This window comes from Dermacentor silvarum, chromosome 8 (assembly GCF_013339745.2).
Source record: "Dermacentor silvarum isolate Dsil-2018 chromosome 8, BIME_Dsil_1.4, whole genome shotgun sequence".
NCBI lineage: Eukaryota > Metazoa > Arthropoda > Arachnida > Ixodida > Ixodidae > Dermacentor > Dermacentor silvarum.
Genome location: NC_051161.1, coordinates 119740541 through 119755176, shown reverse-complemented (window position 1 = coordinate 119755176; position 14636 = coordinate 119740541). Strand labels below are relative to the sequence as shown.

At 43.5% G+C, this 14636-nt stretch overlaps 1 protein-coding gene across 1 annotated transcript in view; it reads right to left on the bottom strand.

Moving 5' to 3' along the window:
* Nucleotides 1–14636, bottom strand: part of LOC119461642 (potassium voltage-gated channel subfamily KQT member 1-like) — a 283324-nt gene that overhangs the window by 162002 nt on the left and 106686 nt on the right. Inside the window, exon 2 of the mRNA XM_037723006.2 lies at nt 2870–2960. Coding sequence (XP_037578934.1) covers nt 2870–2960 — 91 coding nt within the window. The remainder of the gene's footprint in view (nt 1–2869; nt 2961–14636) is intronic.

The following is a 14636-nucleotide window of genomic DNA, read 5'->3' as shown; positions in this document are numbered from 1 at the left end:
AAACCCCTTTTCCAGCATTTCCATCATTCATAAAGCCGCGCGCCCCCCTTGGTGTTCCTTGCAAAAACACGATCTAGATGGCACTCGCCTCCTCGGCAGCGTTTTCAAGGGGCTATACGGCAGCGGCGCGCCGAGGCGAAGGTGCAGAAAAAATAAAGCTGCAGTTGCCGGGAAGCCTGACAAACAGCCAGGGATATTTGAATGTTATCGCGTTCCACTCTTAAAGGCGAAGCTTAGGCGTCCTAAAATTTTTTTCTCTCTCTTTTAGACCTCTATTTGCTAATACGTACTTTTAGGTCCATCGACCAGAAGTAGCGGGTATGCCTGAGTCTGTCAAGAGAAACGTCGATACGCCGTAATGAGTATACGTCTTTCTTTTTCGCCCCGTTAATCTTGCGGTAGTCAACATCAAAGCGTAAGCCGTCGTCTTTCTTTTAACAGAGCATTACCGGCCGTGCCCAAGGGGTTTTTTATGGCTGGTAACGTCATCCTCAAGCATTTTCTTTCCTTGCTCTTGAGCCACTTCACGTTCTTTCAGGCTGTACCCGGTACGGGTTTTATTGAATCGGTCTCGCTGTCTCATCCGTGGTCATCCGGTGCTTTGTCAGTGGCGTCTGACGGAATCTCGAGGTCGATGAGAAGCAATGCTCAAACTGGAGAACGAGGTCCCACACGTTTATTACGAGTAGGATGCAAGTTTATTACCAGAGGAGAGGTAGCGCGCCCCTCCGCTGGTAATAAACGTGCGCTCACGCCAACGGCAGGTGGTAGCACCAAATAGTCTTGTTGTCCCTTTTGTACTTCGAAGCATTTGCGGAATTCTGCCATGTGGTCGAAGTAAGCAACCTCTGGGCCTTCTTTCTTGTGCCGTCGTTCCTTGCTGAAGTTATTTAGTGGTACGTCTGCTTGCCGGTGCATTACACAGACGAGACTTCTGGGTTTAGTAACATACTGAGTGAGCAAGAACAATAGAGACGCGCAAGCTTGCAGTGTCGTCATTTTGTAAATATTTTGCCTCTTTCTTTAGAGCCCAGAAAAAGACTGACGTAAAAGACAGCGACACGAAAGCAATTAACCTTCATTGGGTGTTATTAAACTCGCTATATAACTTTTCAAATGTGACGTATACTTTAGTTAAGGCAAATATTTAAAATATGAAATAATTAAACATAACTAATCATTCAACCAATCGCCCTTCAAAAACAAAACATTTTAACTCTATACGACTACGAGCAATATGCTGTTTGTCTCACTGGTGTAAGATGCACCACTCTACTTTTAACGTTTGTTTCTAGTTACGTGAAGTACACGGTGTATTCTACGCAATGTGAAACTGGGCTTCTTACGCGCTCCAATGCTTCATTGCAGTTAGCCCTTTGGTCCTAAGTTCGCCGCGAGCATTGTCTGCAGAGAATGAAACCGAACATGGCTCCGAAAGACATGCCACTGACCGCGGAGACCTACGACGCCATCTCAGAGTGAGCGATTGTACGAGCTTCCCTGCATAGCAAGGCAGCTCGAAGTTGCGCTGACTGCGTGGAGCGGAATTTCGCCGGACGATTTATGGACACCCGGTCGTGTCTGCCGCGTAGAATTCATCCTGCGGTTGTGTTCGAACGACACAAAGGAGTGGTTGTACTGGTTAGGCTGATTTACGCTGTCCTTAACCGCGCCACCGAAATATAGATTTTTCCTTCACCTTCGTTCGGCGAACGCGACCGGAGTCTTCCTTCTCTAGTCGTATCTCAAACAATGCGAAAATTATTATATGAGCAAGTGCTGGCTGACATATGATTACACTATACATACTTTGTGATCTGACGTATCTATCTTTTTAAACTACTGTGCACGTGGATTTTAATCATTTGCGAAAGGAACTATATTTCCGCGAAATATATTTATCTCTTAGATATCTAAGATATCATTTAGATATCATTTTCCTTTATTCCACGTCTCGGTATACGCGTCGTCTTGTAATTTTCAATATGAGCGGAGTTGGAATTATTACTCTAAGTAGGGTTAAAGCACATACCTGGGTTAGACCAATTACGACCTGCCGGCCGTACTTTAACGTGAGATTAGTTTCAGCGCAGTAAGCCCTGACGTCGGCAAAAAGTAAGGATGTGAGAATAAAAAAAATGCGATGAAAACAGCAATGCGTACGAATTTTATGCACTACGGATGTTTAATGTCTTAATAACTTAACGGCGAAAAGCATATGATAACATGCGGTAGAGCAGATGCCAAGCAGACAAGATTACCTGGCCATTGTGTCTCACGTCTCTCCGGCTTCTTGATTTAAAACTTAGTTGAACAATATCCGAGCGAACAAAAGGGCTGATAAATATGCCAATATTTCGATTATGTCTGCTGTCATACTTAAGTTAGGAACCATAACTTATATTACGCACGTTCCTGATGCACAAGTTCGCGCACTTTTGATATGGTAATGCCCTACGTCGAAAATTTAACAAACATGTTCGTGCGTTAAATACGAAGCACAAACACTACCAAGACATGAAATAACTACTGCTTTTAAAAAAATAGACTCGAAGGCGTTGTTGCAGATGAGCTCTCTCGTCGAAACCATATCTCTCTTTTTTTTTCTTCTTTTTTATTTTGCGGGGGGGGGGGGTGATAAATTCTTGTTTGCGCACTGTTCAGCGCAGTTTCTGCATTTCTGGGTCTTGACGTCGTCATAAAATATACCGACGCATGATTTATATTCGTTAGCACAATGGGTGGCACAACGTGAGCATACGCTTGGACATAGCAAGCTGCTTTAAGGAGTGATTTCCGCTTCTGTAGCTGGTAAGAAGTGCTCGCACAGAAAATCGTGCTAATGATTGTGTATAATGAGCGGACTTACCATTCGCAGCAGTATGGCACCGGCTAATTCTTCGAAGTCTTTGATTGTTGAAAAAACACTTAGCACCAGACACGTGAAAACCATTAAAAATCTGAAACGAGACAAGGAAAGAAGAGAGGCGTCAGTGTGCGCTTTCCCTGGTGCAATAAAAAAAGAAAATTGGCAGAATAATGACCGTATTATTGAGAATTTCATGCCGCGCTCGACAATTCTCATTATTCGAGTATGCTCGTAACATGATCACAATGTTCTATCTCGGTGTATATTAACCGTTTCCATTTCGCCAGCTTAATAAAGACGCATTCGATCGTCATCTCAGAAACAAACTTAACTAAGCGTTCCCGTGCCTATAGTTAAGCTTTTTTTGCAAACGACGGAATGACAGGCACGTAAATTCAAAGATGTGGAATACACAGCTTTAAATTTTAAAAACAGGGGGTGCTCTTAGCAAGTAAGGCGCTTTTAAACACGATCAGCAAATACATATAGCAATTTCCTTGGTCTGGAACGGGTCCGAAGTGGAAGTCGCAAATCCGTAGACCGCTTAGTGTAGTTAAAATGATATGTTGTAAATATAGCGCACAGAGTTGTGCATATCATTACATCGCGTATAGCAGAATTCTCGAAATCAAATCGCGCTGCTGAATGGAGTTCCCAAAGCTTGTGCAGCGGCTACAGAAGTCAGCGTTGAGATTAAGATGGCGCCGATTTCAAATGCATTATAATGTGTGCAATTTAAATCTGCGTTGCAAGCTGTTGTTGTTGTTGTTGTTGTTGGTGGTGGTGGTGGTGGTGGTGGTGGTGGTGGTGCTGGTGCTGTTGATGAGCATGATGGGGACGTTGTCGCCTTTTAAACACGACACGTACGCACCAGGAGGGATTGGCAACTGTTAGTATGGTAGGCTATATAAAATGAGTTTCTTAATTCCCACTGACCTACTGTTAATTATCACCAATATTTAAAGAAAACGGTACATGAACAATTGAAAAGCAAATAATCGTATATTTTACGGAACCGCACGAGAAAAAAAGACAAACACAAAGAAGCGTATTTCTAATGTTTGAGAAGGTGTTGAAGATGTCAGCCTTCCTGTAGCAACAATGTAGAGATACATCAATTCGCAGGCTCCCTTTCAGTCTTCACCCAGGCTACTCGTACACACAGATAAAACATAAAGTCTGTTTCAAACTTGGAGGAGCGCTAAACGACGGCACAAGAAAAGACAGCAGAAGGACGCCCTTGTGTTGTCGTTCCTGAATTCTAAATAAAGTTTGAATTCAGCTCACACAAATCACCAGCAAACTTGGTGGTGATTGTTCGCGCACACATATGAAAGAGTACATGTGTTCAAAATAAAGAAACGTGGTCAGGGAAATATAATTTGACATTATCCGCTTAGATTCAAGTTTTAAGAAAAATTAATAGGCTGTCGTCACCACGTCACCCGAAAGCGTCGCATTTTTTTCATGTAGACGCACTTAAACGCTTACGTGGATCGAACAAAAAGCAAAACAAAAAAAATCTCAAGACATCTTTACTGATACACTTCAAAACCAACTGCAGCTTTTCTCTTATCTTTTTTTTTCCTTCCAGTTTCTCGTTATTTTTGCCATAAACATAAAAGATTATTTCGAGCGTAACACTAGATCTTGTGGCCGTATGTGCGCTTGCGCACCTCTTCCAACTGGACATAATCTCTGCTTAACTTCCCTGTCTTTCTCTTACCTTTTTCTCTCTCTCCCTCTCCCTTATGCCCTCATTTACAAAATGGATGAGTAATATTCTTGAAATGACACCCTTTTCCAGCTAATTGCATCGGAAATCATTGTTAAATTCAGAATACGCCCCGTAACCATGGGAAAACAGCGAAATTTTATATTTCATAACCCCGACCAGCCAGTTCTCGTATTCCCTCATTTTAAGATTGGCGACGCCATCACTGTGCATATATGGTCACATACTACGTTTCATGAACATCGTCTTAACTTCTCCAACGGCCTACATCCTCACAGAGCAAAATAAATAGCATTGTCTGGTGTTCCCTGACAATGAACCAAAGCTTTATTCATAGAATAATCGAAAAAGAAAGCTTACACCGTTCCGCTAACAGTTGCACATGACTCGACAGTTTCGCGAGTCTTGCATTTGTTTCGTGTCTAGCCTTCTCGAATTCTTCCAATGATAAAATGAAGAAGAAAACAAACTGGTGACGATGGGACTGTAACCAAATAAGTGATCGTAAGAAATGTACTTTCTATCTTATCAAAGCGCGCTTAAATAACCATTTGAGTCTGGGCAACAATACAAATTACTCGTCGTTGATGTTAGTAATGAAGACTGCGGCTACCATTGAAATTCATTCTGCGCGAAAAAAAATACTTTCGCCAAACGTCACGCATTCAAAAATATTGGCTCGTGAACGTCGAGCGTGACATCAAAGCTCAAAGCGCATTGGCGTTCAATGATGCGGCAGTTGCTGGTCTAACGCCAACAAGGACACATGTTCCTTCAGGGTATTGCTACTGCCCCTGGTGAATGGTTCTTCCACACATTCGAATATACTCGCAGTTGGCTACGAGCTAACAGGGGTTCCTAGACCACGTACGGACACTGTTTGTTAATTTCGCTATGAAAGTTGTCTTGCGATGAAACGAAAAAAAAAAAACATTTGAATGAGCTGCAACTCGTGCAATAGATGTTTGGAAGGAACGTGCTTCAGGGCATGCTCTCTGTCCTGTACTGTTACAAATTGGTTACAGTCCAGCGATTGAGAGGTAGAGTACCTCAGCTGCTTCATTTATATATCCATTTATATATATTTAGTATATTCATTTATTTATTTTTATCATAAAGCTTATGTCTCTCTTTCTCTGTTTATATATATTTTACAGGGAAAATAGGCGAAAATAAGGTTAATAACAAATAAAACTCAATGAAAATCAGTGTTGCCATTTTAGCAATATTGTCGCTAGATTTTTCTGTATAGCGGGCAATTTGTCAGTTGATCGACCGACGGAATTCTTTAGCGACTTTAGCGACCCTTTCTTCTCGTTCATTATATATATATATATATATATATATATATATATATATATATATATATATGATCGTCATGTAACCCATTAGAATGGCTATTAATACTACGAGCACTGTAATTTCACTAAGTATATGTTTGGCGGGCCAACGTTTGCAAGCGCATCAGTAAATTAAGTGATGAAAACGTTTTTCAATATATTATGATGAGCACTAGAACGCGCCGGGTGAATAATAGACGAGATAAACTGCAGAAAAGCGTGCATATCGGAGCACCTGGTCTAGTTCACGCGAACGTGAACTCAACGCCTCCCTTTCTCTTGCCATTTCAATAAATCGATGCCGCACGGAGCTTTCAGGTGAATCAAGGGGAGGCAGACGTAATATTTAACCTGTATAAAATTCACCTAATTGTCATTGCCGCTTTACCAAAGCGACGAAGATCGTACCACATGCTAATTTAGTTAATTCAAGAGTGCCCAAAGCAGGACAGTTCGCATGCATAACACGGAACAAGTGAGCCTTTGAGACTGGAAAGTCAAGTGACCTGTTTTTTTAAGCATGCAGGGTTTGTAATCTTAAAATACGAATACAGGGGCAGGATTGTGGCTGTCAGCATGTATTGCTTTGGGAAAGGCATTAGTAAAGTAAGTCATCTACACCCCGGCGGTGAGTTGACTGTTTATTCCTCACGTGCAAGGACACTAGACGAACTCGAAACGTTGCAGTAGATGTGTTACACCTTGTTAGTTTTCATTATCGCGTTCCAAAAACGCCAACCTTATAAAAAATGAAATAGAGAGAGAGGCTAGACAAAAAATTAGCACCGCTAACTCTCTAGCATACTTAGATTGCGATTATTATAATGTATTCACAGCTTCGAAAGCGTTTCTCATGGGCTACATTGCATACTCTCAGTTATCAAAGTTTCTATATCTGGTATCTCTTCGGTAATTTCAGCCACACTGTGACGCGCTGCGTATGCTCCACACCTCCAGTTTTCTGCTAGATGCCTCTACAGCGGAGAAAGTCCGGTTATAGCTTGATGTTATACAGACATGCGTGACCGAAAACAGCCCAATGCTCTCACCGGTAGGCCACGATACCATGCATGCTTTTCTGGTGCCAAAGTCGTTCTTCCAAACGTCTGGCGCTTACGTCACATGCAAGTGTTTCGCATTCTTTCCTCTTGACAGTTAGTGCGTTGAGACGCTGAGTCAGACTGCACTACCTTCGAGATCGGCCAATTTTTTTCAGACTACACTGCCATTGAAATCGGTCCACTTGTTTAGGCCACACGATCATACCACCAAAGTGGGAGAATTCCCCCTATAATGCTATCGCATTAAAATCATTCGAAAGTTTTAGCCAGAATTTAGCTTCGTTGGAGCAAGAGTTAATGAAAATTTTGCGACTTATCTATTTCAGTTAAGCAACACACTCAAAAAGAAAGTTGGCAACGCTATGAACGTAATCCTAACCGACATAACAATCTCACGACGGAGAGCTCACTCAGCATCTAACTTCTGTCTATGCCGCTACCCATATGGTCTATACACTCTGTAGAATATTCGTTTGTGCAAGAAACCTCCACGTGCTAAAAAGCGATCGTCATCAGTTTTTTATTTAGTGGTTTACGTCATCGTGTCTCTTGTAATTCACATCGCTGAGCCTACCTTCGCCAGTCACGTCAGCCTATTGGAGGTTGAATGACACAGATCAATTAAAGTCGTAAGGATATTTTTATGCATTTTAGGAAAAAAATGTGACGACGCAGAAATCATACATCCGTCCCGTCGTTTCAGCGACGCACAGTAGCTGTGGCGCCACTGAAATTCTGTTAACCACGGTCATTATCTACTTCCTCCGACCAAGGTTCTGACTGCTTCATCTTTCCTTCAAGCTTCTTTCGTAGAAACATTCTGGGCCTTAAGGGCTGCCGAGGTATTTCCCTCCTTTGCTTCCTCAGCCGACGTATATGAGGGAAGAAAACATCAGCGCAAGAGTTGACGTGTCGGAGCGCAACCGTCGGGGACGGGGGTCTGCGACGCGTCGCGTCGCCCGGTGACGACGGAAGAAACGTGCGACGTAAATAGAAGCCCACGTGCTTCGGGCGGCGCCAACAATACTCGCGTTGTTGACGCTTATAGCGACCCACGAGGAAGGAAGCTAATTTTCTTCGCTGGAATAGAAGCTCGAGAACAGGGAGGTGTCTTTTTTTTTTCTCGGGATATACAGACCAAACTGAACGGCGGCCCTCTCAAGCTTCTCGGGCTTCGATGGTGTATAACCTGGGAAAATACGGGTACACGAATGAAGACGGCCCACCGGCATTCATCTGTGTTTACACAGGGCCTGGGCGCGAGCAGCAGAATTCCCCCCCCCAAAAAAAACAGGAAAAAAGAAGAAGAAAGAACGACATACAAAAAGGAACTATAAGAAAGAAAGAAGGACGGAACGGAAGAAAGGAAAGACAAAAGAGACAAAAGAAAGCAAACAAGCAAGAAAGGAAAGAATGCGAGAAAGAGAAAAGAAAGAAAGAAAGAAAGAAAGAAAGAAAGAAAGAAAGAAAGGTGGGAAGGCAGCGGAAGGACCCAGAACGCAGTAACACAGTCTTCTCCCCTCTCCGTCTTCCCTGAGCGCGCTGCAGTCGCATCGTATACCAGGAAGGCTGACTTGCGCGCCGGCTCGTTCATTACCCGCGCTCCAAAGGCGCCAGGTTGAGCTGAGTGACTGCCTCGCTTTCGCATCCGTCCAGCTGCGTCTCTCTCGCCTCCGCCTTGAGCAGAGATTCGTTAAACCTGTCCCACTTACGACTGTGGCTGTCTCTCCCTCTTTCGTCTCAGTTTGGCATTTAGCGAGCGCCTTTCATTATGTGCTCCCGGCTGTGTCGTTCCGATTTTTCGAGGCGGAGGTCGACGGCGGTATATGGCCAGAGTTGCGAAAATTGACCCGGGACCTGCCTGTATTGGGGTGTTGTGTGTCAGTGTAAATTATTGCATGAAGGAGCCTGAAACGTGCCCGTTTGTATTTTTATGTCTCGCAGTATTCGGAAGCTTTTGCTGGCGAACAGCCAACAGCCCCAACAGAAGAATGTGCAATTAGGAACGAAAGTCGCCGATTGCCGGTCTTCCTGATTAAAGTCGACTTTCAAGGTCACATTGCCAACGAAGACTGCTAGGATGTGCAGCGCCGTTGCGTAGAACATACTGTGTGTACCATTGGAGGCAGAGCGCTAACCGGCCACTGATATCGCGAACAATGTCACGCTATTTTCCCATCCTACATTGATCTACAGCTTGTGTATTTTTGTATGTATATACGCGTACGTGGAACCACACGGTTCCGAAATGCGCTCCCAAGCATCGAGATAACTCAGTTTATTTGGCGACGCCCGCGCTCCGTAAACACGTGTCGCCATTACCACGACAGCTGGTCCTGTCCGACTTGACAGTGAGTAAAACGCGAAAGAGCAACAATATACACCGCTCTGCTTACGAATCCTCGTTTGCGGGCAGCCCTATGCACCATGCTCACTGTCACCATGCATTATCAACTCGTCCGAACGTCTGCGCTTCTATGCGATCCATTTTTGGCGCATCAGGCGTTCTAGGTAGGCTTTCTGGCCAAGTTTCCAGCCTTTGATGTGAGCCCAAGCTCGCTGTTAGGGCTAAAATATCCGAGTTGAGTCTCTGACAACTGATGTGACGCTTTCGTATACGCCTGTTTCACACGCTGTTGCTAATTCGCGGTGAGAATATGCACGGATCTTCGTTAGCGGTGGCAGGAGCCAAGCTCGCTTTCGCCCTGAATCCATGAGCATAAGTCGTATTAAAGCACTCTTTAGAGAATGGAGAAATATAGTGAGCCGCTCATTCTCGAAGAAAGGAAACTGGAGTTCGTGTGACAACATAGGTTTGTATGCTCGCACACCATCACCGTGAAGTGAGGTCAACGCTTAGTTGAAAATGTGCACACTCTTTCTCAGCGCTGTCTCTTCTTCCTTTTTTTTTTTTTTGAATAACTGTACTCGAGGCGATGTTGGTGTGTGTTAAAGAGGACTATACAGCATGCGCATTAGATCAGTTCTTTATAGAATCAGGAATATGTGAAAGTTGATATTTTTATTGCAACTTTGATAACGACGTTGTATTTGTTGAATTTGTATTTGTTTCAACATTATCACATATTTTTTTCCGTAATACATATTGTTATTGCGTTTCCGTGGCTGTTATGTGTATGTTCGTGTGCACTGTGTTTTCCAGAGACGTAATTTGTATTTCAACATGAACATTCAAATTTTGTGGACTGCTCAGAAACATTTGTTTTTGGTGTGTGTATGTGAGCTTTTCGGAAGCGTTGTCACTATAGTTTTCTTTTTTTTTCTACATTACATGTTTGAAACCTTTTTAGAGCAAATCAATCAATTAAGAAGAGCGATATCTATTTCTTCCTACTAAAATCAAAGTTCAAAAAAATTATTCGTCATTTGAGGCGCTTCAACCAAAACTGCACTTTCTTTATATTAACTGAAAAAACAACCACGCAGGCAGCCAGATCGCTTGAACATGACCTTTAAAGTTTGTGTACACCGACTACGCTGCCACGTCACCACAAGATAATCAGTGCATGTCACCAGTCTCGTTCATGTGCATGTTTTTGCACGCATTTTGTACCATAGTACCATCGACGAACTAGTGATCAATTCACAACGTTCTAAAAGTTTCTTTCGTGCCACTTCACAAATGCAAATTAGTGTGCTGAAAGCTGCCGTACAGGCCCACGATTTTGAATCGTTCGGTTTAAAAGCTATTGTTTCTTGGTAACATACTACACGAGAGTTCAACTTATTGCGGTTGACTGATACCGTACCTATCGCAATTTAAAACGTTTATTTGACGATATGTAAAGGGACATTAAAGAGACACTAAAGTAGTTTAGGCTGAATGAATATTCTTTTTGAAAACTCTACTGACGTTATTTCGCTCCAAAACTCAAGCGCTTGCAGATCATTGTGACGCAACTAATTTCCACTTCTTTCTTTTCGTTTTGCCACTTGTGCTTTACTAAAAGTTATTGAGACTTGATAAATTAACTCTTTCGCCCATTTAGATTGGGACGTAGCTCTTCCTTACCGAAAAAAAAATATTAGCTAAAGCAGAGCAGACGCGAACAAAGTCATTGACGTCGTGCTGAGCTTGTGGCGGTACCACAGGGCAACGTCTCCACCCCCGTTTCGTTTTTACGTCTTTTGTGGCTTACCGAGCGTTATCACACTGTAAGAGTGAACTAGGAGTGTTGCCAAAGTCTATTATACGAACACAGCTCAAATAATTTTTCTTTTTAATTACCTTTCAATGAGCCATAGTAAGAGAGAGAGAGAGAGAGAAATCATGGATATAAGAAGCAAGGATATAGGGACCGAGGTTAGGTCCGCTCTAACAATGCGTGAGTCCGCGAGTGAAAGAACAAGGAACAATTCAGCCCGATGGCAGGAGCAGAAGAAGCTATATTTTTTATTCTTCTCTTTTTCTAAGCTTGCAGCACGCAGCACGAGGAAAGAGGCACATGCGCATGCCCATGCACTTGAGCGCGCCATAAGTAAAAGGCGACCGATGAAGATGACGATGGCCGCTAGAAAGGAGATCAACCAAACAAGTGTACGCTGCCGAATCTCACCATTAAATTTTTACATACACAGGTCCGGTCTGGCACCGTCCCCTTTGTGTCCTACCTGCCAGGAACCCGAAAACATTGACCACTTTCTATTATTTTGTCGTCGCTTTAGGAATCAGAGGAAGAAATTCGAATTTTCATTCCGTAAATTGGGTATTTCTCTAACTACTCAAAATATCCTCTCCTTCGGGGCTTCTTCAATGGGCTTTAGCCACAGGAACATCTGCGTGGCCCTCTGTGACTCTATCTGTGACACAAAAAGACTACCCAGTTAATTCTCAAGATAAATAATTGGATAACTCATTAAATCGCTAATTGTTGTTTCGAAATTATTCTAATACCACAAAAAACTTTTGCTGTTTATATACCATTACAATCATTTTAATTCTGTTTCTGCCCTGTAAATCTCTTTCCAAATTATCATAAACGCTATACTTCACCCTGATTTACTTTTTCGTCTAGTTTTTTTTTCTTCTTTTTCTTTTTTTCCGTCTCTCCCTTCCCTTTAACCTTTAACCGCCGGCTTCTTGGCCAATCCCCCGTAGTGGGTAAGCGCCACGGATGAGGATCAAGCAAGCAAGTGTCCGGCTTGCTACCCTACCATTTTTATAGATATTATGCAGTTTTTTTTACACAGACCGAAATCATGAATGTGCTCATTATATGACTTCATGGAAGTTTATGAGAGTTTCCATTACCTTCCTTCGATTGTCTTTAGTCATCGCCGTGTGCAAGTTCGTTTTGTTTACCTTTTTTCATGCAATGACTACAGATAGGAACTGTCCTTGTAACGTGCATTGTGACTACACGTTCGCTTGTTACCGTACGCAGCGCGTTCTCGCTAAGCATATTGTATAGCAGGCTATGCTTGTTTCATTTGGTGTTCTATTTTTCCGCTAACTTTACATGCGGCATTTTTATTTCGATAACAACTATATAGATAGATAGACACTCCAGGCGAACTTTCGCTATCGTCGTTGCCATCGCCGTGACATTTCGTAAAATGTTCAAGAGCAATAACGTCAAGATGCCCCCCCCCCCCCCCTCCCCTCCCCCCTTCCCCTCTTTCGCGCGGTGCATGCTGTGGGAACGAGGGAAAGCGTGCTAGTGTGGGTAGATAAGGATGGTTACTAGATGCGTTCCCTCTGTCCGTGCGACCAACGCTGGCGGTCAAATGATCAAGCCCGCAGAAAGGGCAGGAGGTGAGCGCTCTGTGGAAAGGATGTGCTGGTGAGCGACGTGTCGTCTTCTGTTCTAATACGGCCGTGGCTCGCACGCAGTTGAACTTATATGCGACCCACATGCCGCATATTTCGAGGTAATTTGCGGCGAGTGCAATGCTTTAGAGCGAGCCGAGATGGCTGGTGGTTTCACGCGCACTATATCTCAAATTTAGAAGACACGGTGAAGCAAGAGGCCACACCAAGTCTTCTCTACTCGCTGCCGGCACTCTTCATCACGCCAGCGTTGTCACAACGGGAGTTCGCTGTCATCGAGTGAGACCTGTTCTATAATTTGCCTGTGCCCGCGTGGACCAATTCATGTTAGCTTATTTAATACGAAGCATTTGTTGGCGAACATTTTCTACTTTGACATTATCTCTCTATATATCTATTTATCTATCTAGCCGCCTACATCTTTCTGCTCTCATGGTCGTTTCGTTACCTTTGTATGTACCAAAATTGGCATACTATGACAAGAGTATGTGACGAACATAAATAATAAGTCATGACAATAATGTTATGACATGCGTGTCATGTAGGTCATGAATCAGCCGCCTACGTCTTGGTACTCTCGTGGTCGTTTCGTTAACTTGGTAGATACCAAAATTGGCATAGTATGACACGAGTGAATGACGAACATTAGTGATAAGTCATGACATAAATGGCATGACATGCGTGTCATGTAGGGCATGACAATCACTTAGCGAAAATTATTAACGCTCAAAAACCAGGGAAATGGGTTCCGACGTGGGCACTAAGTGAAGGAAACACTAAAGGATTGTGGTAGAAGTCATAGTCGTGACCATGACTCAGAAAAATGAGAATGACTCAGCGAAAAAAGATTAACACTCAAAAACGAATGGAATAGGTTCGGATGTGGTACTAATCGAAGGAAAAGGCTAAAGGTTGATGGTCGAAGTATTAGTCATCAGAATGACTAAGGTTTTCGCCTTAATATCTCTTAGGTGTAGCTAAAGGGACTCCTGAGGTCTCATGACATGCGTGTCATGTAGGTCATGAAAGACACGCCTATGTCTTGGTGCTCTCATGGTCGTTTCGTTAACATGGCAGGCTCCCCGCACACTGCTTCGCATAACATCGATTCCCACAGGGCGTGGGATCTGCCTGCTTATTTAGTAAGCAACTGTTTACCGCAGTTTACGCCGCCGATAAAACTACAAACCATACTTCGTTGGCTGTCTAATACTTGGCTATCGCTATCAAAGCTTGCACAATCGGGGGAGTTTGTTGTCTTTAGTTTGTTGCTTCTTTTTTTCGTGCATGTATTCTTCAGTCGCTGGAGATTATTTTTGTCATTGGAATAGCCGAACCTTCGGTGGCCTAGTTTCTTATAGCATCTTATCCTTTAAAAAAGCAATAGCATCTAGAAGACTCGGGATAAGGGGGAAAAAATAAGCGAGTTAACAAACAACAGTGAACGCGCCAGTAATAAGAAAAGATGCTGAAAGGAACGTGCTAGTGGCATCGCAAGCGTGTAAGAAAGAGCCATGAATTCTACAAGCGTTGAGAGAACGCTTCCCGTTTCTCTAAATTATGTCCAGATGTCTGCATGGAATCTCCGAGTCCATAAGTTTCGGTGGGAACAGGCACGTGCTCCTCTGCGTTTTGGATCTTGTGCCACGTTCCGTGACCAGCGGTGCACAAAGCGGCGGAGTTGGCTCGCTTCGTCGGCCATTAATCAAGTCGAGCGCACAGCGTACGCCGGTGAAGCTTACTGCACAGGCAATTCGAGGTCCACTAGTGGTGCTGCCGTCGTTGGAATAGCGCTGCACGCCTCGTTCTAACTCAGCGTCGCTACCTTATTTCTGTCCGA